General features: G+C 40.3%; 2 protein-coding genes across 5 annotated transcripts in view; both read left to right on the forward strand.

Moving 5' to 3' along the window:
* The window catches only part of ell (elongation factor RNA polymerase II), a 37,750-nt gene extending 26,203 nt beyond the window's left edge, over positions 1 to 11,547 (forward strand). Inside the window, exons 7-12 of the mRNA XM_055049346.1 lie at positions 1,634 to 1,709; positions 3,833 to 4,433; positions 5,857 to 5,923; positions 7,079 to 7,250; positions 8,935 to 8,979; positions 9,059 to 11,547. Coding sequence (XP_054905321.1) covers positions 1,634 to 1,709; positions 3,833 to 4,433; positions 5,857 to 5,923; positions 7,079 to 7,250; positions 8,935 to 8,979; positions 9,059 to 9,163 — 1,066 coding nt within the window. The 3' untranslated portion in view covers positions 9,164 to 11,547. The remainder of the gene's footprint in view (positions 1 to 1,633; positions 1,710 to 3,832; positions 4,434 to 5,856; positions 5,924 to 7,078; positions 7,251 to 8,934; positions 8,980 to 9,058) is intronic.
* Positions 11,548 to 18,931: 7,384 nt separating this feature from the next.
* The window catches only part of dot1l (DOT1-like histone H3K79 methyltransferase), a 29,779-nt gene continuing 22,932 nt past the window's right edge, over positions 18,932 to 25,778 (forward strand). For 2 of the 4 annotated variants that reach the window (XM_055046929.1, XM_055046936.1), the window contains exon 1: positions 18,932 to 19,336. In XM_055046929.1, coding sequence (XP_054902904.1) covers positions 19,256 to 19,336 — 81 coding nt within the window. In that variant the 5' untranslated portion in view covers positions 18,932 to 19,255. The remainder of the gene's footprint in view (positions 19,337 to 25,778) is intronic. The other 2 variants (XM_055046947.1, XM_055046956.1) reach the window with 2 other exon arrangements.

Genomic DNA, 25,778 nt, shown 5'->3' on the forward strand with positions numbered 1-25,778 from the left:
AATGAGTTCAGACCTATTTTGTTTTGTAAGAGTGCAAATGTGCACATTCTCTTTCTGTTTGTGTCTCGCTTTTTTTTTTTTTTTTTTTTTTTTTTTTTTTTTTGCACTTTGAGCTCAGTTTGTGAGTTCATCAGCTGACTAACAACCAGAGCCTCCCACCTAATTCTGCCTCCCCCACCTTAGTTCCTCTAGAGTTTGGAGCTCATGCAGCAAGTCACGCAGGAGCAGCAGCAGAGCAACATGACTGGATGCATGATGCAACAGTGTTCCAGCACATGCTGATCTGTGTGTGAGGTGGCGTCTGTCCAAGGTCCAGCCAAATTGGTCTGCCTCTCGTCTCACTTGCAGTCCATGCCTGCAGGACTGTCCACAAGCCAAACTGTGCCCAACAACTGAGTGTGTCATCAGTTATAGCAACATTGTTCAGCTCTAAGCACCTTTTAATTTTGCAACCATAATGTCATCTCTATTTGTGCACTCTTAAGCTTTAATGTTTACTTCTTACCATTATCATGCATGCTATACATGCATAAAAATAAGTGCTTTGATTTTTGCTTTAATTTTAAATCTTGAGACTTTATTTAATCTCTGGAAATGATCACAGTATCTCTTGGATAGTTTTATATCAACATGGCTCCGTGTTTGGCTGCTACTGCCGAACAGCTTGCTCTACTACAACACCAGGCTCGCTTCATACCTGGAGCCGTAATGTTTCTGCTCGGCTAAATGAAGCCAAAAGTGCACATCCTCCAAAGCAGGTGTCGCAGTCATGCAAGCTCTGTGTCATGCAAGCTCTGTGTGGGGGTGGAAAGGAATAAAAGCAGTTCAGAAACAAACACAACCAGTGCCTCACCTCCTTCAAACAACTATGCAGTGATTGCTTTCATAATCCCACTGGCCAAATGGCTTCCTTTCTCAAAGTGAGCTGCACCACCATATTCTCTAGCTCTCACTTTTTTTTTCTGTCACTGCAAAGTGTCGGGTCGCCATCTCGCTTTCTTCCATCAATCTGCTGTAGTTCAGTTACAAAATAAACACTGAAATGTGCCTTGAAATTTAAAAAAAAGAGAATTATCCATTAAATACTTCTTTAAAAAAACACACTAAATGGGGTTAAACTAGCGAAAATGTGTGGGTTTAATTACTGAAAATTAGCATAATCTGTTTGTGATGAAAATGCTATTCTGTCAAGTACCTCCTCCTTCACAGTTGTCAGAGCTACCCACTCAGCTTCACACGGCAACTGTAACTTGTCTCTGAAGTCCGCTTCCATGTAATTTACTTGTCATCACGGAGATGAAAGCTCAATAGTTTTTGTGTCGTTTCAGTGATGCGTTTTCAAATTTAAAAGATTAAATGTGTTGAATTTAGAACATGATGGCAATTACTGGTTTTAGTCGAAAACTTTGAATGTCCAAATGTGAACATTTCCTGTGTCTTAAACGCTTCTCACGTTCTGTTGCGAGGAATGTTTTAGAGGACAAATTCATGCAGTGGCTCTAAATGAAGAGCTTTTAGAAGACACTGCTGGTGTTCTATTGGTTAATGCTGATACAGAGTTTAGCTTTGACTGTGATATTTTTTTCGAGCGACTTAATTGGATCTCCACCTGTTTTTGCTTGAATTCACACAGAAAACAGGCCCAAACCAGCTCTGCACCCATTCCAGAGAGTCCTCCCAAAGAGCTGGGATCCAGTTCTCCGTCTCAGGTGAGTCTCGCCTTCCCTCGTTCACCTGGTGGTCACCTTTACACCTTCGAAGCATGTTGACTGAGACACTTTTACCGCAGCTTCATGCAACTGCATGGTATATCGATGGCAGTTCAGCTTTTCATCACTTTAAGACACAGGAGACCATTTATTTCCCTTTTTATAAATTTATTCTGGTTTGAATTTTTGTGTTAACCATTTTTCTCTTGAGTGTATTTTTGTTTTACAGCTTAATTTGTAATGCGTGCCTAACTGCTTCCATTTGACTTGCATTGCTTACAAACACATGGCCAGCAGGATTATTTATGTTTCCATTAGGCAGACAAACGAGAACCTGCTCTGATTTATTAATAGCTCCTTCCCTCCAAGTTGTTTTCACCCCAGACACTTAATGTATGCCCCATTCTTTCCAGTCCCTCCCTTTGCAAACACAACACAGACACGTACACACACACATGCACACATACATGTGTAAAAGACAGCAGTACTGAAGGGTTAATTTGTTGGTTATTTCTTACAAGAAGCCACAGAGAGCTTAGTGTAATACTCAGGCTGATGTGGGTTAAATCAGGAAGTTTCACAATGCAGTTTTTCATACTTGCTGGACAAATACAGTAGGTTTACTTCCCGTTAGCCTCATATTTCCACCCTTTAAGTGCCAAACATCCTGAACAAGTCAACAGAGCAGCAAAAGCATATGTCACTGTTAAAGCATCCATTTCCACTTAACATCTGTTAAGAAAAACTTTGGTTGGAAAAATGTTCACTCGTGTACATGTTCACATGAGTGTAACATGTACGTTATTATAACATTATATAATAATGTCCTTTGTCTTGCAGATGCAGAACCAATCATTAATCGGTTCTTGATCTGTCTTTCCAGCATTATGCTAAAATAACCAATTTCAAGGACGTTAGTTTAGATTCTCAGCCGTCTAGACATGGCAATCATGAAAGTTAAAAGTGAAGGTAACTGGACTTCTCTTTTTTGAAGACATTTCACCTGTCATCCAAAGGCTTCTTCAGGCCGGAAACTTAGATTGGAAGCATCAGGTTTACAATGTGTAATTAGTAACAATCACACTGAAAGGGCGATATCAGCCATATTGATGTCACTAATGAGGTCAAGTGAAACCCTGGCCCTACCTTTTATTGTCTTTCCTTTTTAAGTATCGTTGACACTGCCAATTCTAACAAATCCCCCACAATGTCAACAACAATGTCTGCAGTTTTAGTCAAATGTCTCAAGGTACGGGTTTCTGTGACACAAGTCAAGGCTACACTGTAGATGGTAAGGTTTGAATCTTAGACTGCTTCCTCCGTTCAAGGTTGGTTTTTCATGTTTCACACAGATGGCTTCTTTCACTCCTCTCAAACTATCGGTCTTCCTTTTCTAAAATGTGTACATTATTATCTTTGAAGGAGTGTTCTTTGTCCTTGAGATATAGATAAACCTCTGAATCTTGACCTGAGTCAGCTCATCTGTGTAGCTGCTGTTTGGCCCCTCCAGTGTAAATGTCTGAACATTTCTCACTGTGCTGGACTGCATTTACCAAACCACTGAGCTTGTGTTTGGGTGTTTTGTCTTTGGGGTGATTAGTCTCTGTCTCAGAGCTTTACTAGATGTAAAACGTACCAGAAAATTGTGTTTGGAAAACGTCCTTCATTAGCGACAACGGCCTCATTTGTATCATTGACACAAATAAGTCATCCTACTTTATACATGCATAGATAAAGATTAGGCATTAGCATTTAAGAATCTTGTCATATATTAAATATATGAATACATGTATGTTCCACTTGTTCTTTTTTCTCCACTTCCATCACATTTATTGTCCCTATTTAAGCTGTATAGCACTACTACTGTGCAAAAATGCCCTGGTGCTTTTACATGTCAGTCATCTGGAAGTGGCAATTCAGTGTCAGTCTCTATCACCCCATCAGTGTAATTGCTCCAGATTAAAACTAAACATATAATGTCTTCAGGATAATAAGAGAAGTTCAGCTCAAATACTCATTTTAAGTGTTTTGGACACAAAGATTTTGGTGAATAAAAGCGTTTCTGTAATATAGTCTTACATATATTTGCACCTTTCTTTAACGCCTGCCTTACTTTTCACCAGAAACGGCCGACTGTTGACTTCATCGACCCTCTTGCCAACAAAAAGCCCAGAATATCACGAGTTGCTAACAAGGCTGCAACGGTCCAAATGAACGGCAAGCTCGGCTCTTCGTGCGGACGAGGAGACCCTGGCGGCGCGCTGTCCGCTCCGGCAGTGTTGATGTCCGAAAGCAGCATGACGACCGGCTCACAGCCGCTCCCGGTGCTGGACATCCCCCGTCCTTTCGAGGCTTTGTCGGACGTCAGCAATGACTCCAGCAACAACGGGCGGGACGGCGACTCTCAGGAAACAACGCTGTCCGAGAGGCTCAGTCAGCCGCCGTCGCTTTTGTCCGTGTCGACGCTGGCTTCCACGGCCAGTATAGGCACATCGTCCTCTGGGCACACTGTGCTGGAGGGCCCACGGGACAATGGCCCTTCAGCTGTTAACAGCAAATCCAGAAAGAAGTCAAAAAAGCATAAAGACAAGGAGAAAAGCAAGGACAAGGGGAAAGGGAGGGTGAAGGAGAAAAAGATCTGTCAGGAGCCTGCGTCTGAACCCAAAACAGCATGTGAGATGAGCCTGAAAAACTTCAAGAACAGTATTGCATTTAAAGGCACAGGTAAGACCAGCACACTCACACATTGTGTATTTCTCAATAGAATACTACTTTGTGTATATAAGTATGGTAGTCATCCCACTGAGTTGGTGATGAATCATGTGACCTGAAAGTTTCTCAGCGTCTAAAGTGAGACCCCTGCTGTTCGATTTCATGTCCAAAATATACTCTGATCAGCTCTTTATGGAAATATTTCTTTTTGAGTTTATATACAAGTTTAAATAAGATAAAAATAGAAGTTCAAGAGCTGATTTATGTCCATTTTGATGATTAAAGGTGATTAAAAAGAACAGAAATGTTGCAGCCTACACAGACTACTGGCAGTCGCTAGCTGTGTTCCCATTAGAGATGTGTGCAAAAATTGTAATGTCAAAAAAACTTCAGTTTTACAAATACATTTAACGAGAAATTTAAGATGACGTGAATAAGATTTGACATTGCTGTAAAACCACAAAAACTTAGCGAAAGATGCAAGTTTTTTTTTTTTTTCAAATAGGTTTTTAAGCAATTTGTACAATTTTATAGTCAATTGAATCATAACTGCTGACAGCTTATGTTTGTGAAGGTAAGCCTCAAGAAGAGGCCTAATGAAGCAAGCTGCTCAGATATTAATAGAAAATTGAGTGGAAGGAAGACCTTGTAGAGAAAAGCGCACAGGCAACAGGAATTGCCACAGCTTTCAGAAAATTGCAAGAAAAAACCAGTTGTGGAAGGAAAATGAACTGTGGCCTGTGACTTATGTCTGTGTTTCACAAGCCACTAAAGAGACACACAGGACTTTGATTACAACAGTCACATTCCTGGTGTTAAGCTTCTCCTGCACCAGAGACATCAAAAGCATCCTATCTGGTTCCAGTCTTAGTGGTTCACAGTATTCGCCATAGACTTTGAAAATCAAGGTTCCAGAGTCTGAATGAAGAGTCTAGAGGCAGAGAATCAAAGTTGTCTGAGTGTCTGTGTAAAGTTTTCAGTCTGCGATGATTTGGGTTGATCCCGTCATCTGTTGCTGTTGGTTCACTGTGTTGAAATAAAGTACACTTGGAGCAACATCCAGGAGATTTCCGAACACTTCCAGCTTCATACAACTGATGATTTTTCGTGGAGTTGTTGATTTCCCTCTGCAAGCTGTAACATCATCGTGTCACTGCGTTTGATTGGCTGACAGGCTGTCCTGATCTAAACTGCAGAAACTCTTAAAATATTCCACACACTCAACCAAGTGAGTTTCCCTATTTGAATGGGATTACTGAAATTAACTCTCTTTTGAGCCATATTCTAATTTCTAGTCCCATTAAGATTACTGTTATTTTGTGCACACAAAATATATTTCAGTGACAGACCAATAAGCTGACCTTCTTTAAATCAGGTTTTTATAGCTTGTACATTTTTACGAAGTAAAACTCAAATTTTTGTGACCTTCTTTCAGATCTGAATGGGATGTGCAAAACTACCAGTATTCCGTCATCATCACCTGAAGTGGCAGATTATTTATTGTGAGTATTAAGTAAATTACTAAATGGGTTCTAAATATGAAATCTGGATTTTCCCACTCGGGAATCTTTGTCCACAGTCTCAGTGAAAGTCATTTAAAAGTAGGAATTTGCTCTTACTGAATCCACAAGTCTGTTATGTTATTAAAATAAATGCCAGATTTATGCTTGCATAGTCTATAGATTCAAAGAGCAGAAGTTAAAATAACTCCACACTTACACCTGCAGTCTTTTTAAACAAACTCTAAATGCAGACTAGCATGTTTTACTTTTTGTTTAGATGCAACTTTGTGATGATATGGTTCATAATGCTGTTCTGTGTGGATATTTTGCAAACTAAACAAAAACTATTGTTCCCGGGCTTTATAAACTTGGCACTTTGCTTCAAATGTTATTATCTTTAATTACTAGTGTTTCTGTTGCAGCCCATTGACTCTGGTTTACCATGAAGTCATACAAAGGTTGGATGGGGCGGGGAACTAGGGATACATCAAGCCTTGCACAATAAAATATAATGTTTCAAAAGTGTGTCTTAGGTACTGCACTCATAAACTCATACAGCTGATATGATGGGTTTAATGAAAGACTTCTAGATTTAAAATGCATGGGCTGGGCTCTAATTCAACACCTGGGGCCCAGATGGGAGCAGCTCAAGCAAGAGCAAACCTTTTTTTCCCCTCACACTCTGAAGTGCAGCTTTGTTAGTGAAACAGTGAGGCAGAGGAGAGAAAGGAGGAAGGAAGGCAGGTGTTAGCCAGAGTGCTGAAAACATGTGATTATCTTCTGTCATTTTGGCAGCTGTGGTCAACACAGATCTCCCCCATGCTGCAATTTAGACATAAGTCGAGCATAAATCAGCAGTCGCAGATATGACTCGTATATTTTGTAGTTTTAAAATTTATAAGTGACTTCACTTATGTGAAGAAGAATCATTTGGTTGAGCTGTTGTAAAATTCATGTGCATAAAGTGACTCCAAGGTGCTTTCTGCAGCGATCACAGTTTCAACATAAACAAAAACTGGTTGCCTTTCTGGTATTTGTGTGAAATAAATCCAGCACATCTTCTCCTCTCTGGAAACAAATTATTATATGTGATGTCTGAGGGGGATTTGTTGCTCATATTTTTTATTTATCTTTTCTTTGTATTTTTAATCCCAGAAAGTACACAGTGATCACCTCCCCGGAGCAGCGGCAAAGGTATAAAAACGATTTCAACGCAGAGTACAGCGAGTACCGGGGTCTGCACGCTCGAATAGAGGGGATCACCCGGCAGTTCACCGTGCTCGACAACGAGCTGAAACAGCTTCAACAAGGCACAGACAAGTACAAGGTACATACCAAACGAACACAAAGTAATGCTCAGAAGGATGTCTGACAATAAGGCTGATAAAATAGTAAAGACAGGGTTTCTGCAAGCTTCAGAAATGTGTTTCATAATCATTTATTCACTGCTGTTTTCACCCAAGTTTTTTCTTTTGATGAATTTAACTGTCAAGACTTCTTTTTTGTCAGATCTTATTGTTCTGTGACAAAAAATAACTACGAACCCAAAATGAAGCAAACGATAAACCAGAAAATGGAATTGGCCAGGTTTTCTTTAACCACCTCTGACAGGTGATCAGCAGGTCAATTTATTAGATGCACTAAAATTAATCTCCCATATATTCAACTTGATATATATCAATGCAGTCAAAATGTTAATATGCATGACTTTATATACGAGTCGGGTGCATCTAAAGAAATTGCTAATAAAAGTGCAGATAATTTTTAGCTGCATTGCTCAAAACTGTCAGTGAAAAAGGCTTTAAAGGCTCCAAAAATTTACTTTGAGGTGTTTTTATAACTTTATTACAAAGGATTGCAAAAATGAAACAATGATGCATTCTGAACAATTTACAAGAGAACTGTATGTAGATTAATATAATCTATCTCATTTAGTTCAGTGAAAGTATTTCCTTGTTTCACTAGACAATAGAAAGGGGAAGGAATCCTAGAGTTGGACATTGAAACCTACATGATTGTAACCAAGGTGTGCATTGTGCATCTGCTTTTGCATTTACATGTCATGCCACCCAACAATAATTGCTTACAAATTCAGCATTATAATTTGAATTTTTCTATGCCAAATTTCTTACCTTTCACAGCTGCTGAATCCATATGTTTAGTTCGTTGGCCTATCACCTCTGTGTGATACTGAAGGTGCAAGTCCTCTGGTTTTATGTTTAAAAATATTTTTCTATCTTCGTTTTCTATTCTACAAGACTTAAAATAGACTTAAGTGGGGCAGCCAGAGGGTTCCTGACTGTCTTCGGAACCAGTTTCAGATACTTCAACAGTATCATAAGATCAAAAAGGTAAAAAACGATAAATAGGGATAATCTTGTAATTCATTCTGTTCAATTTGGGGCTTTAGCCCTCTGCCGTAGCAGCTGTTGTAGTTTCTTTCTCTTTCATAAATGTCTTTTTTTGGGAAGAATATTTGAAACAAAGTCACGTTTAAGTAGGTCGGATTCTAGGGAAACATTTGTACAAGAAAACCCTTCTTGATGCTCTTCTACCCGTGATGGAGGAGTTTATGTCCATTCATCCTGTTTTCCAAACCAGGAAGAGATTAGTGCTCGTGTTGTTATCCACATCCTGTGCCTCCATGCAGAATTGTATGAACACGTCTATAATTATTAGATATTGTTAAAAGTCATTAAAACTGGATAACTTTGAAGTAACAGGACTTGAGTCACATGCCAGAGCTGGAAAATTATTAATTTACTTATACAAAGTTTTTTTTTATTTTTTTTAAAGCTATAAACAAAGTTAATTATAAGTTAAGTAATTTGGCTATTAATGTTTTGTTGGGGGTTTTTTTCTTCCATTATTCGAACAGCCTTTATGAATCTTAGGAAATCTTAAATATAACCTTCAGAAACTTGCAGAAACCTTGCAAAGATTAAGGAAATGCTGTTTCAATATTTCATATTTATTTAGAATGCTTTTTTATTTTTGTGTTTTCCCGACAGTCAATCCACAATCAGATACTTCAAGAGTATCATAAGATCAAAAAGGTAAAACATTTTTGCTGATTTTTATTTGAAGAAAATGTGAGTCTGATCGCGCTGTGACTCTGTGCTTCTGTCTTCGCAGACTAATCCAAATTATAGCCAAGAGAAGAACCGCTGTGAATATCTACACAACAAACTGGCTCATATAAAGAAACTTATCGCAGAGTACGATCATCAGCAACTTTAAACGTAGTCACTAGAGACCGTTTCCCTGTAATCTCTGGAAACCGGGCAGATAAAGGGAAAACTCTGGATTCCTCTTCTATGAAAAAGAAACGTCACAAAAGAACAAATTCCCATGTGTTGGGACGAGGCGGGACACATGATCTCTTTATCCTTAACCTTTCCCTGTTGCTTTTGTTTTTTTCCTTAAGGAAGTGGGCCAGGTCTGAGCGTAGATAAAAGTGGATCCATAAATATTTCTCTTCAGCAGCCTTCCCTGCCTTTAATGCGCAACGGAGTCTTGAGAGTTCATTGTGAAATATTCCTACTTTCATGGGAGATTTTCCAAATTATCTTTCCTGCTTTTGAAACTGGATGAATTTGAACTCTGAGATGAAAACTGCAGATTGTACACCAAAATTGGTTTTTGAATATTTAAGAAAAAAAAAAAAAAAAAAAGAAATAGTGACTAGCTCATGAGTTTTCTCCACATAATTGTATGTTCGCAAAGCTGGATCTTTTTAGTTTCCTATTTATTTTTTTGTCATTGAACTTTGTTGGTGGGGGTGAAATCATTTTACACTCCTTTAAAAAGAAACAAAAACAAATCAGTGCTTTAAAAAAAATGCTGTCTCTTATTTTGTCCTCAGATCATGATTGTCTGCCAGTATTTTACTATTCAGAAGCTGCCTTCCCCTTCTAATTGTCAGTGTTGGCAATAGTATTCTTTCTCTTTGTAGAGATGCAGAAATTAGTATTTGAATTAAAAAGCAAGAAATGCACAGAGTCGGACACTGGTTTTTGTGTTTGGCTTTTCTAAAAATCATGGAGATGTCTTAACAGAGGGGGAAAGAAGTTCTCAGTCACCCCTGGAATGTAGATTTATTTTCTTGGAAGCGGTCTCTTCCCCGTCGTGTCGTTCTGCGGTGCTTCTTATGGCAGTGTTTCCGACGAGGCCACCTGTTGCCTCCTAATTGGTACTCTTTCAAGTTTTTGTAGCAACATAAGATCTAAAGTTGGTGGGGAAAAAAGTTATTTTTCGGATCAGAGCTCATATCTTTTAAACTTATATGATCGTCGTTTGTGTTTAAACGTTTACTGTATCTAAAAAGAGAGATATCCTTTTATTTTTTTTATTTATTTTTTTTTTTTGTCTGCTGTTTGACCCCCTTTCTAGTCCCATTAAGATGACTGTTAAGACGAAGCCATCGTTGTCCATCGTCCCAATCCTTCACGTGGAAGGACCCGAGTGTTTTTTTTTATTATTATTATTATTTATTTATATCTCTTGCGTTTTCAAAACATGATGTCAACAATGATTGGTTCCTGAAAATGTCTCGCCCGAACCCACTAACGTCCTCGGAGAGGCCTTTCGAGAAGCGGCGGGGCGAGTCGACTTCAGCCGCCGAATTCATTTCTTGTATTGATCTTTTTATGTGAATATTACAAATCTGCACTTTCTCTCTCCTTATCTTGCTGTTACTGGAGTGGGAGGGGTTGTCCTGAAGACACTTTTTGTCTCTCAGAATGCATGCTAGATGAATGTTACAATGAGCAGTCTTTTATCTTTACTTGGTTTAAAAAAAAAGAAGAAAAAGAAAAAACTGCCCAAGAACATCGAAATCCAAGCAAAGGCATTGTCCGGCCGAATTGGCGCGTAATTGGTTGGCCATGGCTCAGACCAGCATGTGAACCAAAGCGCTTATCGAGCGAAATGGCATAAAGCGCTTTCACCAAATGTTGGCAAAGAAGGACCTTACAGTATTTTTTTTATTTTTTATTCCTGTTTCATTTCTTCACTCTGTGTAATTTATAACTCTGCACAACATGTCAAGAGGAAGTCAGAAAATGCTCACTCTCATTTTATTTTATTTTTTTCTGTTAACACTACATCAACTTTTCTCAAAACGGTGTTGGATTGTGTGCCGCTGGATCCGGGTTTTGGATCAGAGACGTGAGCCGTCGACACTTCACTTTAACCCAGAACCACAGCTGTTTAGCAAGGAATGCCTTTGTCCTCATTGTTGCTGTGTTTGGTTTGTAGCGCATCTCTGTTACGGCTCCAAATCCATTGTAGATGAGTTGGTGGATGCGAGATGTTTTGAGCCAGTGGAGAGCAAACTTGTCAGTGAAGACATGCCAGCACAGTGCCACTGTTATGAGCTGATCGTGCCAAAATGACCTGTTGTAGAGTTCTGTTTTTGATTATACACATGCTGCTGTGAAAGCAAGGAGGGCTTTGAAGATTAGTCATGAAATGTCTCTGCTAAAATCCAAAGTGTGCTTCTTCTGCTTTATTTTATTTTATTTTATTTTTTTTTCCTTTTGAGAACCATAAGGGACTGGGACTTATCGTGATTTTTTTGTTTCAATAAAAATCTTTAACACCCTCATGTGGAAAAATCAGAACCAGTTGTTGTGGTATTTATTTTCACAGTTAGGCATTTAATTTAATTTCACAAAATTGAAGGCCCCTAATTTTTTTTACGGATTTTGAAACTAAATATACAGTGTCTTGCAAAAAGAATTAATTCCCCTTGAACTTGTTCTCTTCTGGTCATTTTTCAACCAGAAATTACAATGCAAGTTGGGATTTTCTTTGATGCACAAAAGAACATATAACTGAAGGGAAAAAAAGTATTTTTTTACATTTAAAAAAGAAAAGTTCAGTCATAATGAAAAGAAGTCTGTGATGATCTGTTTTCATGTCTTGCCAGTTATAACACATGAAAATGCTTTCGATTCAAGCCAGTGGTGCAAAAACGATTTTTTTCCCCCTCCGGCCAAAATTGGGTTCAATGAGCTAAGGCTAAAATTTTCTTTTAATATCTTTAAGAAACATATTTTTTTGGTGATTTTCTTTTTTTTTTTTTCCCTGCTTAGAAATAATCACAATATTGTAGTCAGTCAAAGTAGGACAGAATAGTTTATCTTTGCCTAAAATAAAGGTGTTCAGTTTTCTCACTGTTTTGGTGGACTGATTTTTAATTTGTTTGCTCGATTACTGCGAGCATCAGAAACGAAACCCATGCTGTTTTCAGGGGAGGTTAACGAATGGCTGTGTGTTGCACCAAGCATTTTCCTTTTAAGATGTAAATTTGTTTTTAAAAACATCATCCCTAGACATAACGGCTTCATTTGCAGGAACAAACGTTTACCGTAAGAGCCATAAATATTTTAAGGATTGGACGATGGATTGAGATTTTCTCTGGTCAAACTTCTCCACAACTACATTTCCCAGACCTGCCAGGTGTGGTCAGTCTTACTCATCAATGGTTTCCTCTGGAGTTTATTTAGGGGTACCAGAGTGATGAGGGTTTGCATGTAAATGCTTGGCTCACTTCCAAAAACATTAATAGAACCACAAATTGCCTGCCATTCCAAAATCCAGTTCTAATTTGTGTCTGTATATTACTTAAATACTCAATTAATACATTGTTTCTGGCTGCAACAACATGTGATGTCTGCAGAGCAGGTACAACTTTTTCATTTTTCCTTTTCTTGAGATTATGGTTTTTAGATTTTTTTTTTTTTTTTACCTCAAAGAAATATTTTTTTTTCAAGCACTGCTTTCAAAACTGACTTGCTGATTAAAGTCACTGTGAGGAGAATGTTGTTACAGCTCATTTCCTGTGGATGGCAGCAGTTTCCCATTGTAAGCTCAGGTCGCATCATTTTTCTGTTCCTGCAAGTGTTGGCTTACACAAGAAACTTAAAAATACCTCCAGTCTCCTTCACTGCTGCAGCTTGAGTGGAGTGGTAAAATATAACAAATTATTGAAAAAGAGTTTTGTTTACCTCTCTGGTGTGCATGGATACATATCTGGTCACTATCATTTTCTCACGGCCAATAAATTGTTGTTTTTTATTTATTTATTAACAAAAACATTACCTGGCTGTTGGAGGCAAAAGATGCAATGCAGAGGGCAAGCCTCGCTGTAATCCGACACAGATCCCAGAAATCTTCACTTCGACTTGTGCTCCAATTGGCTCTGCCGTGCCTGAGCCCTGCTATGCTGGCTCCCATCCCAAAGTTGGCCTCCAAGCAGCTCGGGGAGCCGAAGGGGGCCCGGTCAGCGAGTTCACCGTGGCAGGCTGCCTTTTCTTTCTCCCCAACATACAGCGCCATGTATACTGACATGTTTACACACACATCAGAACTCCCCTCCCCTTCCGTGTTTCCGAGATTTTTTAAAGTTGTCAGAGGGGATTTATTTTTGTCTGGATTTCTGTGTTGGTTCTGTTTGTGTAACTGAATTTATCTGCAAATTATTTAAAGTAACTGTACATTAAACTTTGAGTACTTTGCTAGAGTTTAAAGGGAAGTAAACATTGATTTCTACACAGCCATTAAGTGAAAGTAAAAACAATGAAAAAACATTTTCCTCTCATCAGAAGCTTGTGTCAAGCAAGCAAGGACATTTCTACCTATTCACATATTTTAAAGCATTAGTAAAAGTCCATGCATATACATGTGACTGCAGTTAGAAGGGTAAAGCGTCGTGGTGAAATTTCTCAACTCTTAGACAGGGGCCAGGCTAAATAGTTCTCTACAAAAGGTCCTAATACAGCATGACAAATTGATTTTTTTTTTTTTTTTTTACACTAAAGAGCCAGTGGAGGTGCTTCTCTCAGCATTTTAACACAAAGCAATGCATTGCATCAATGAGACCCCACACTGCCAGGTTTGACTGCTGGTAATTTTACTGGGATTGTATCACAATCTGCTTCAGTGATTTGTAGCGGAGCTTTGAGTGTTTGGAAGATCTAAACCTTTGTGCCCACTCCATATTCTCCTTATATTGTGTACTTTTTTTCTTTCTCCCTGGATATTACCTTTCTATTAATCTTGATCATTTGATGTGAGGCTTTCACTGTTGTGAGCCCCTGTTTGTCTGTGTGGATTATATTTGAGCGTATTTTTATGTTCATGATGTCACTTTCACATCTGATTTGGACTTACTTGTAACTCCTAAATGAAACAATATTAGACTATTAGACGCTAGGGTTTTGAAATGTTTGAGGAAATCATCTTAGATACTCCAGAGTTTATATGATGAACTACAATCTGAGTTCACATCCCAGCTGCACATGACTGAACCCTACTAACTAAACCATATTGACTCTGTTTGAGGTTCACAACCTAAAATAAAAATTCTCCATAATTTCTGTTATCCTTGCCATCAAATCTATGGCCTTTTGCTGCAAAATCTTAAGTTGTGCATGAGAAGACATAATTTTAGTGTGCAGATAATTAAAACTAAACCCACCTCATTGTGGAAGTTTTACAGCTGTGCAGATAACCTTTAATGAATTGATATAGCATCCAAATTACGTGCTGTTGTGCAGCACTGAGCACAGTTTACTCAATCGCACTAATTTGCTTTACAAATGCACGAGTCATCGATTTTGTGCAGATGCTGGAAGTGTTCATTATCAGTAGCAGCTGCACAAAGTTGTTAATGTTGATTTTCATCAACCTACAAAACTGCCTGTGACAAGAGCTGCACCTTATAGTCGAGTCAACGGTTGGAAAAACACATTGCAGTTGTGTCAAGTAGGAAAACATATTGCTACTGGCCTAATTTGAATTTTAACTTCTTTTTTTGTTTTGTTTGTTTAATTCATTTGGTAAAATAAAAGATTTTGTAGTGGATATTTGTTGTCATGAAAAACTATTGCAACACTGAAAATTGTCAAGGCTGACATCGATATTTGTTTAGAAGCGTTGAACTTTTTGGGGGGTTTTTGGCCGATAGTTCACTCCTGTGACCTTTGATCTTGCACATTGATCCCTTCTTCTTTGTTTGTATTTTCCAAAAGTCGTCTATGTACCCAATAAGGTTAAAGTGCTGACTTTATTGAATTTCTTCATAAATTTTTCTTCATTATGAAAAGTATCAAATAAAATAAGGGTGAGAGATTGCCTCTGTATTTTTTTTTCTTACTGACTTTCTCCTAACCCGATTAAACTTCACACAGACTGATAACATCTATAGCATTTCTACATGTTTTATAGAAATGTTTCAGCTTCGGGTTGATGCATATTTCATCCTCTAGAACTTACTTTTTTTTTTTTTTTCGTTCTGTGCTTCCCTTTCCCTGGTTAGCTTTTTCTGCAGGAGTTTTGCTGCCACCTGAGATCTTGCCTGTTGCAACAGCTGCGTGTAGAATGTGATAAAAGGAAGATTCAGCCCATAGGAATTGGAGCTCGCAAAATAAACGGCAGCAAAAATGTAGCAATAATTAGAACCGCAGCATAAAGCCAAACGTGCCACAATTAAATAGATCAAAATGTCCCCAATTCATCGGCGGACTGATATAGGGGCTACCAGGGGCTTCCAGGGGATTCCAGGTAAATTCCAGGTAGATTCCAGGTAGATTTCAGAGATGTGCATCACAGTGACTCTTCATCCAGAGCCAGTCCAAGGTTACGTGGGGCCTCAGACAGAAGTTGCGGGGGCACAAGCAGGTCTTCTGACATATAGATTGAAAATAAATAAATTAATAAAAAAAATATATATATATATAAAAATTCCCTTCTCACCCACCGCGGGTGGTTCTTATCCTCTGAGCTCGGGTCCTCTACCAGAGGCCTGGGAGCTTGAGGGTTCTGCGCAGAATCTTGGATGTGCCAAGGACTGCACATTTCTGGACTGAGATGTCTGATGTTGTTCCTGGGATCTGTTGGAGCCACTGCTCCAGTTTGGGGGTTACTGCCCCGAGGGCCCCGATGACCACAGGCACCACTGTGGTCTTCACCTTCCAGGCCCTCTCCAGTTCTTCCCTGAGGCCCTGGTATTTCTCCAGTTTCTCGTGGTCCTTTTTCCTGATGTTGCAATCACTTGGTATTGCTACATCTACCACAACGGCTTTCCTCTGATGTTTATCCACTACGACAATGTCTGGTTGGTTCGCCATTACCATTTGTCTGTCTGGATCTGGAAGTCCCACAGGATCTTAGCTCTGGCGTTCTCCACCACCTTTGGGGGTGTTTCCCACTTTGATCTCGGGGTTTCCAGTCCATATTCTGCACAGATGTTTCTGTACACTATGCCTGCCACTTGGTTATGTCGTCCATGTACGCTTTCCAGTATCTTGCACCCTGCTGTGATGTGCTGGACTGTCTCAGGGGCCTCCTTGCACAACCTACACCTTGGTCTTGTCTGGTGTGGTAGATCTGGCCTCTATTGCTCTGGTGTTTAGGGCCTGTTCCTGGGCGGCCAGGATGAGGGCCTCTGTGCTGTCCTTGAGTCCAGCTTTTTCCAGCCATTGGTAGGATTTACTGATATCAGCCACTTGGGTTATTTGCTGGTGGTACATCCCATGTAGGGGCTTGTCCTCCATGATATCTCTGGCACCTCAACCTCCGTTCCCTGTTGTCTGAGACATTCACTGAGCACATTGTCTGTTGAGGCTTTGTCCCTGATGTATTTATGGATCTTAGTTGTTTCGTCCTGGACAGTGGTTCTCACACTCACTAGTCCTCTGCCTCCTTCCTTGCGGCTCGTGTACAGTCTCAGGATGCTGGATTTGGGGTGGAACCCTCCATGCATTGTTAGTAGTTTTCTGGTCTTAATATCTGTGGCTTTTATCTCCTCCTTTGGCCAGCTATTATTCCAGCGGGTATCTGATTACTGGCAGGGCATAGCTGTTTTGTTTTTCTTGCCATTGAGCTGGCTTCTCAGGACTTGCCTTATTCGTTGGAGGTATTTAGCTGTGGCTCCTTTCCTTGTGGTCTCATCGAGGTTGCCATTTGCTTGTGGTATACCTAGGTACTTGTAACTGTCCTCTATGTCTGCTATTGTTCCTTGTGGAGCGAGACTCCTTCTGTGTGGATCACCTTCCCCCTCTTTGTGATCAGCCGACCACACTTCTCTAGTCCGAATGACATCCCAATGTCAGTGCTGTAGATCCTGGTGGTGTGGATCAGTGAGTCGATGTCTCGCTCACTCTTGGCATACAGCTTGATGTCATCCATGTAGAGGAGGTGACTGATGTTGGCCCCATTTTTGAGTCGGTATCCGTAGCCAGTCTTGTTGATAATTTGGCTGAGGGGTTCAGGCCTATGCAGAACAGTAGCGGGGACAGAGCATCTCCTTGGTATATGCCACATTTGATGGACACTTGTGCAAGTGGTTTGCAGTTGGCTTCAAGGGTGGTTTTCCACAGCTTCATCGAGTTTGATGTTATACATCTCTAGGCATTCAATGATCCAAGTATGCGGCATTGAGTCATTCTTGTAATCGATCCAAGCCATGCACAGGTTGGTGTGTCGGGTTTTGCAGTCTCGGGCAACTGTGCGGTCTACGAGGAGTTGGTGTTTGGCTCCTCTGGTATTTACATGTGTTTATCCATGTGTTTGCTTATCTTGGCCGCTATGATGCCTGACATGAGCTTCCAGGTTGTGGAGAGGCAGGTTATTGGTCGGTAGTTGGGTGGGACTGGACCCTTTGATGGATCCTTCTGGATTAGGATTGTCCGCCCTTCAGTTAACCATTCAGGGTGAGTCCCACTTTGTAGCAGCTGGTTCATTTGGGCTGCCAGTCGCTCATGGAGAGCAGTGAGTTTCTTTAGCCAGTAGGCATGGATCATGTCAGGCCCTGGTGCTGTCCAGTTTTTCATACCTGAGACTCTTTCTTGAACATCCCCGGGGCTTCTCCGGGGAGGTTGCTGTGGTCCTCTCGTAGAGAGATCAACCACTGTGCATTGCTGTTGTATTGTTCAGTCTCCAGCCTTGGTGGGTCTGCTCTGTTGTTATTACCCTGCCATTGAGAGTACACCTTAGCTGGTTGAGTGGAGAAGAGCCGGTTAATCCTTCTGGATTCATTCTCCCTCTCTTTAGGCCAAGGCTTGGAGCCTGTTTGGTCTTTTCATTGTACCCATTGTGGAGCTCTGACAGTTGGCTCACTTCCCTCCTTATTAGAGGGCCGTGTATCCCCTCACTGGGTGGGGACTTGTAGTTAAGTCCCCACAGTCCTGACATCCGGGTTCCTCCCTTTTGCCGTAGCATTTGTGTTGTATCTCGTCAATCTCAAGTTGTGATAGCAGTTGCCGTTTGCGGATGTTGGAACACTGAGCTACTAGTTGTTTAGCGCTTAGTGTTGACTGGGGATGTCGAAGTAACCATTCCTTCCCCAGTCTTTGCATGTAACCTCTCTGACTAGGGTTACTTGAGTAGTAGCATTCCAACAGATCCACATTTTCATCTCTCGCCCATTTCCGTCTTGTTCCAGTAGCCCATTTGTCATCAAGGTGCTCTGGTTCCCCAACACCTGACGCAGACCTTGTTTGGCCGGCATGTTATCTCTCATGGTATGAGGTAGGCAGTAGCTTGAAGGGTCTTGCCTAAGGACCCAGACTGGATTCGAACCCTGCCCTCTCGGTGATATACTGATGCCTTATGTATTGAGCTATCCAGTCAGTACAGATATATATATATACACACATATATATATATAATAAAAGCAAATAAGGCACTAGGAGCATCAAGGATAAAAGGGCCCCTTTGCTCCCCCTCTTTGCACGCGCCTGATGGATAGGATAATGAGTAACGAAGCTGTCACTCGATGGAATTTGCAGCTGTTTTCAAGTTTGTTGCATGTTCTTAATTATCAGATTTTATTACTTTAAGTGAATGGAAATTACACATTGTGAAATACTTCAGCTTCACGCAAACAAACTGTTCGGGTATTTATCTGGAAAATAGTTGTGATGTCATGTCCCTCACTCAGTTCGGAAACAGTTGTAGAGCACTCGTGCTCGCGAGCTTTGGCTCACGCGCAGTCGTCACAGTCCTCCTCTCGTGCCAGTGGCCTCCTGCCATATTTATTCATGCCGGGCAAGATGGCGGCGGAACGGACGAGATGTTCCTGCCAGTGAGCACATAATAGGCGTTTTATAAATAATATTAAAACGAGCGGGATTCTCGCGCACACTTGACTGCGTCGCGCGTGCATTTTTCCCGTGGCGAATGTGGAGGTCGTTTTGATTTTTCAAGTTTTCGCCGTTTTTTTCACCCCCCTTTACAAAATGTTCCCGTTGTGAGTCGCTCGCTTATCGAGCAGCTGGCTAACCGAGCAGTCAGGAGCTAGTTAGCTCTCTATCAGAGTGGAGAATGGGAGAAAAGCTGGAGCTCAAGCTCAAATCGCCGGTTGGAGCGGAACCCGCTGGTTATCCCTGGCCGTTACCAGTATACGTAAGTGATACCCTTCAGCACCAAGCTGGGACAAATTTATGTTTAGTCTTAAGATATTGTCTTTGTTAGCTGTGTTAGCCCTTGGCTAGCCCTGGGTAACAGAAGAAGATGTATCTCGTCGGGGGACTTGGGTCACTCTGGTCTGACAGTTGCAGATTGTTTTTCTCCCGTTTGCCGTTAGGTTTTTGTTTGTTTGTTTGTTTTTTTTTCAAATAAAACATTTTACACTCTATGCTGTCGGAGATGTAATTGTAGTTTTGATTTACTAACGAGGTTGTTTGGTTGTAGTAACCGGTGACATTCAGCTGGACACTGTCAGATAAAATTATTGTCTAAAATGATGGAGCCAGGCTGTTATTTTTGTTCAAGATCGTTTTAACTCTCCTCTGGTTTTCCTCTCTTGTGCTTTTACTCGTAGCATGAACGGATACAAGTGTTTCTCTCTTTTCCATGTTTGAATTGTAGAACCCGCACAGATCTTGTTGTACTTAATGCACGGAAACATGAAATTTTAGCCCCTGACTTCTGGTGTTGGTCAACACAACTTCCTGCCTAGTCAGCGAAACACCAAACGAATGAATGTTGTTTTGATGAGTGTATGTGTACAGCCTGATATTGATCTATCTTGTTTATGTCATTGCTGTTGTCATATTCTTTTAGATCCATTTAGTAACATCACTATGACTAAAGAACTATTCATTTGTTTTGTGTTTTAAACTCAGTGAACAGTTGATGTCTTAATCTAGCTCTTCTCATGCAACGCTTGTTATGCTAGACAGAAACAGTCTGTAATCTCAGCTGGGCTTCCATGTAGGTGTCTGTATGGCAGGAGCTGGTGGTAGCTCACTCTTTCAACAGAAGCGGAAAAGAAGCTGGCAACAGTTGTGTTTTTAGTGGCTCACGTTCAGATTTTATAGTAAGTATGATGAGACAGCCAGCGCTGAGTTTCTCTGAATGCCTGGATAGGGTCTCTGTGTAGTTTATCTCTCTCCACCCACAGCATCGTCTATCTAGTCAATCAACTTCTTTCAGTTTCGACAGTCAGTCAGATATTTCGTGATCAGAATATGCAGCGAATGAGTTTTAAAAAATTTTTATATTATCTTTTTTACTGAGTCATTAGCGTTTGCTGCCTCCACTTTAGCCAACTTGCGCAGTCCCGAGTTTTAAGGTTGAACTCAAAATCCAGGAATGTCAGGAATATAATGTCTTTTCCGAGCTGCGTGATAGCTGTTCACATGGAGACTAGTTGCCATGGATCAAATTAGAAACAGCTGATTTTTTTTTTTCATGGGATTCTTGAACATGGAGTTGATTCATACAGTCATCGCCTTCTGTTTTGAGAGGAAAACACTCCCTCGCTCGCTCTCTGCGCCCTCCTCACTTGTCCATATGGTCAGGTCTGTGCTATATCACCAGAAGCCTTGTTTCGATATTTGTTCTGTGGTGTTTGTTCCAATCAAACCTACTTGTTAGGTTTTCTTTAATGAAATGAATCGCTGTTAACTAAAGATCCTCTTTAGTAAAAACATTTTCCACACACACTTAATTTAAGACTCGTTATCTCACTGTCTCACAAACAACCAACGAATCGCTCACTGGCTTTTCATGCGCTTGCTCCGATTGTTGGAGAATAAGACGAATGGTTAGGACCAAGTCCAGATCTGTTTGTCCAGTTTAGCCCTTGTTTTTGTGTTCGCTCCATCTCACCATGTGTGCATTTGTAAATGCTTCCATATGAAGTTCACATCCTCCGAAGTGTTGCAGCTCCTGTTCCATCTGGTTTTGGGTGGAGGCATTAAGAGGCCTCAGATGACATCTAAACGAGAGACATCTAAAAGGTGTCTCAGTGCTGTTAAACACACACTACATTGTTCGCTGGCCACTCACCCTCTCTGAAATATTTATGCAGCTTTTTATTTTCTGACACACTTTTAATTCTATATTCAAAGTGTGAAACTAACCGTTCGAGGTCAGTTTGCCCTCGTCATTGTAAGCGCGTCGCTTATCTCTGAAGAGGTGCGAGAAGAGCTCTTTAGCTTAGTTAAAGCATTCATGCTACTGTTTGGTTGTTTTGAGTTAGAGTAGTAGTCAGGTGTAAGCCTGCTTCAGTCATTTGTTCTTGTGGGCCGCTGAGTTACAAAGGGAAACAGTGTGTGGCATGAAGCCCCTGTGCCCACTGTGCGTCACTCTGATTTGACAGCAGATTGACTGAAGAGTTTTCTCTGTGTTGCGTGCACAGGCAGAGTTGAACATGCATCAGTCAGCGCCACAGCTGGGAGGGAGAAGGGAGGGTCTTCTGGTCTTTTTGTCTCTGGCTTGTCAGACAGCGTTTATTTTTAGCAGCAGCCCGCTGTTGGTGTTGCTGCGTGCTGTGTGCTGTCTTCATTTTAGCAGGTGACCTCCCCCTACTGCTTCTCTTTTTTTTATGCACACAGTCATTTTCATGCCTTTGCATACCACTTACAACTTCTGAAGTCAAAGGTTTATATCTACTATACAAAGCAATTTTTTCAAGAAAGCCTATAGTTCATGCTGCTTTTCAGCTGCCTGGCTTGATGCTGTAAGTGTAAATGTTACATGCGGTACGATGCATATAGTATATCTGGTGTGCAGATGTCATTAGTAGCTTTATAAAAGTTTGTGTGTGCATGCAGGTTTTATGTTTGGCAGACGTTTTGCGTAGTAGAGGCGGGCAGTATTGAGCGGGAAGCTGGGAACGCCGAGCTGTTAGCTCTTAGCTGTAGCTGCTGTGCCAGGCCGCAAAACTGTCCCGTTTCCCATCCTCTCTGTGGCTCTTCGGTTCTGCCAGTTTGTAGTTTTTTTTTTGAACGCTGCAAGTTTTTCTTTAAACTTTTCTTGTATTCTGATGTTGTGCTCTCCGTCTTTTCTTGCTCTCCTTGGCAATGATCTGGAACAGGAGACAGAAAGTGGGTCAGTGGGTCAGTGGGTCAGCGCAAGCGACGGGCTCAGCCTGACTGCACTCTGGATGAAACCCGAGCTCTGTTTCTCCTACAGAAAAGCTCAGACACTGCTAGTATTTCTAACTTTAGATTTGCTGGCTGCAACAAAAAAGAGTGCACATCTATTTTTGCCTCTTTTGGAACCGTTTTCTTTGAAGTGCGTCTAAAAATTAGGTTGAAAGCTGGAGAACTTTGAGTGCATACACTCAAAGGGGCATCCACCCATTCAACTGTGCTAGTCGATCCTTTTTAAGAGCGAGGAGTACACACAGTGTTAGAAGAAGACACCGATTTTTTTTATTAAAGTTGCACTTTCAAGTTTAAGAGAGGCAACATGCTCTTTGTAGAAAGTTGGATGAAGCTAAAAAGATGGATTGGAGAGCAGAAACATGACTAAAACTGTGTCTGTCAAAGCCAAATTTGATTTTCATAAAGGTTTAGAGTTGTGGATGAGTGATACTGCTGTAAACGTTTAAGTTTATATCTCCAAGTATTTATAGCAATGACAGGCGACAAAGAAAAACAGTCTGAAAAAGTCTTTTTGGCAGTGGATCTAACGCTGTAGACTGTAGAGTCTGCTAAGCACAAAAACAGCTCTGATAATAAGATGAAGGGCATCCTTTCACTATAAAACCTGTGCAGCAGATGCTGTCTGTTGCTTCCGTTCACTCTTCATCACATGAGATAGACTCTGTTACTAAGACTAAAGTCTCAGACCTGGAGTCCGTGGTCTATAGGACACAGATCTGAGGTACGTCTGAACTCTCTGATTTTTGTGTCTCAACTCAAGGACTCAAACTTGAGTCATCGTCTCTCTTATGAGTTAAGCTGCCTCATTCCACCACCAAAGTAGCACAAATGGGATGATAAGAAACACTTTGCAAAAATTCAAATAAATCATATTTTGAATAAAAATGTATCACTTATTTGTGTTTGAATGGAATTCATCTGTTAAGCATAGTCATCATCAGTTTGAGTTGATTGCTTGGTTTTACAACTCTGAATCGAAATGAACAGCAAATTAAGTTGTTTTCAACTGAAATAAATTGTTTTGAATTGCAATTTGAATATATCTCTGCACAATTGACCTAAACGGTGCACAGATTGTTTGTGTTGCTGACTGACGAATCTAAACTTAATTGTTTTTTAAACTGAAGCAGTGAAATTGTTTTTTTTAATCACTGGCTATAAAAAAGAGAACAATTATGTACACTGGGTCTCTTATTTTTCATCAACAATTTTTTACATAAATCTCACTAACTGACTCTTTCACTTACTCTCTTTCATTTTTTTTACGTTTCACTGACCAGTTATGTTTCACTTCATAATAAAGCTTGTTTGAGTAATTCAAGTCTTTTTAGTAATTATTACCAAATTTCCATGTTTCAGATCAGATTTAGTGTAAACACACGCTAACAGCTGCAAGCTGCTGCCAATACACTTGCAATTTCACATGATTTTTATTATTCTTGTAAATATCAATTATTATTAAAAGCCTAAGTAGACTAACAGAAGCACTCATCGCTCATCATGAACTATAAAATCTGTTCTGAATTTTAAAATTAGTTGCAACATGTGACTATGGAGACTTGCTAAGACTGATTTCAGCTTTTAGAGCTCACTTTTGTGTTTCATTCCATATTTTTTGCGCTCTGTTGATTTACAACCTGTTCTTTTCTATTAGCTATTTAGTTTTGCTGTGAAAGAGTTTTTTTCCCTCTGTGTAGTATTTCTGAGGAGCTGTCTACATGTCAGTAGCTGGAGCATTTCGCTCATTCAGTAGAAACGGAAAGCAAAGCTGAGAACAGTTTTGTGGTGTTTTTTAGTGGTGTAAGTGCACATTTATAGTAACTACGGTGAGACGCTCTGTGTTGACTGAAAGCGCTGAACTTCTCCGAATGCCTGGGTTGTGTCTCTTTGTAGTACCTGTCTCTCCGCCCACACTGTAGTCTACCTCGTCAATCTAGTTCTTTCAGTTTCCTCAGTCAGTCCGTTTATTTCGTTATCAAAATATGCACCAAATGAGTTTCCTTGGGTTACTGAGTCACTTGCATTTTCCGCCTCCACGTTAACTGCACGCACGCTCTCGTGTCTCACGGCGCCAACAATGTCAGAAATTTAATACATTCCTGATCTGTTTATATCGGGACTAGTTGTCATGAGTTGAATTAGAAGCAGCTGATTCATGTGGAGTTCTGAAGTCATACGGTGCTCTCCTCCTGTTTTCAAAGGGAAACAACTCCTCTTTCCTCTCTCTCCCTCCTCTCTTGTCCATATGGTCAGAACTGCAGGGAGGAAGGTGTGCAACTGCTCCTGCTCTGCCGTGTTCATAGAACAAAAGGCTTGCACCAATGTCTGCATAAAGAATTTATTCCTATCAAATTTCCTGGTGAGGTTGTCGTCTTGATTTTGTTGCAGCTAACTGCAGAACCGTCTCTTTAAAAATATGTTCCACCCACAGTAGTTGAGATTCGTTATCTCACCCACAGAGCATGAACACATTGCTGACTGTGTTTTGATACGCATGTTGCTTGCTCTAACTATTGGAGAATAAGAGGTGGTTTTAGAGCCAAGCCCATGTAAAACTGCCTTAATTAAATGATTGAGCTGGTTCATCTGGTTTCATCCCGTTTATTCCCCTATTCATCCACATCTGTGCATCTGTTGATGCTTCCTTACAGTTGGCTTCTGGCCCATCTGGTTTTGGGCGGAGAACTAAAGGGCCTCATGCAACATCTAAAGAAAACACTGCTGTGCCAGTAAATATTAAAACTCTTTATTTAAATTAGGAATGCAATCAAATACAATTCATTGTCAAAAATTGGCTAATTAGATCAAAATTAGTTCAGTTAGAGTAATAACTTCTGTTTAAACAGACCTTCCTTTAATGTTGTAGTGTGGCCCACCTTCCAGAAGAGGGTGCTGCTCGTCATTCTTAAGTGGAACAGTTAGAAGGGAAATAATTATGATGGAGGCATCCCAGTGCAGGAAAGTGAAATGGTCCAGAGTCTGGCACTTCATGCAGTTCTGTTTCGAAATGTAAACACGCAACAAGAACCTTAATTCTTGTTATCACCTTAATGGCATAAAACATTGCTGCTTTGTGCTTCTTTGTTTATATTTAGCATATTATTAAAAAAATTAGACCATTATGTTAAAGCAAGACCCTCTTGATATGAGAGAAAATGTCAACTTATCAATTAATTGTTAGTCGATTGACATTATCAATCAGCTTTAGTCTTATTAATCAATAACCAACATTTCTTATTTAAACTGTGAAGCCAGCCTTTAGTTCAGTTATGTCAATGAGCATTGTGGTCCCAGGTTATATAAATTGTATAGTCTCCTCCTTCAATAAAGACATAAATGTAGAACCCAGTAAATAAATAAATGTAAGAATAAATTGTTCTGGGGGCCCCATTGTGTTGAATCGACTCTGATCCATTTAAATACGAGATGCGTGTCAACACCTCTCTCCA

Source organism: Poeciliopsis prolifica, unplaced genomic scaffold, assembly GCF_027474105.1.
Source record: "Poeciliopsis prolifica strain line A6 unplaced genomic scaffold, Auburn_PproV2 SCAFFOLD002, whole genome shotgun sequence".
NCBI lineage: Eukaryota > Metazoa > Chordata > Actinopteri > Cyprinodontiformes > Poeciliidae > Poeciliopsis > Poeciliopsis prolifica.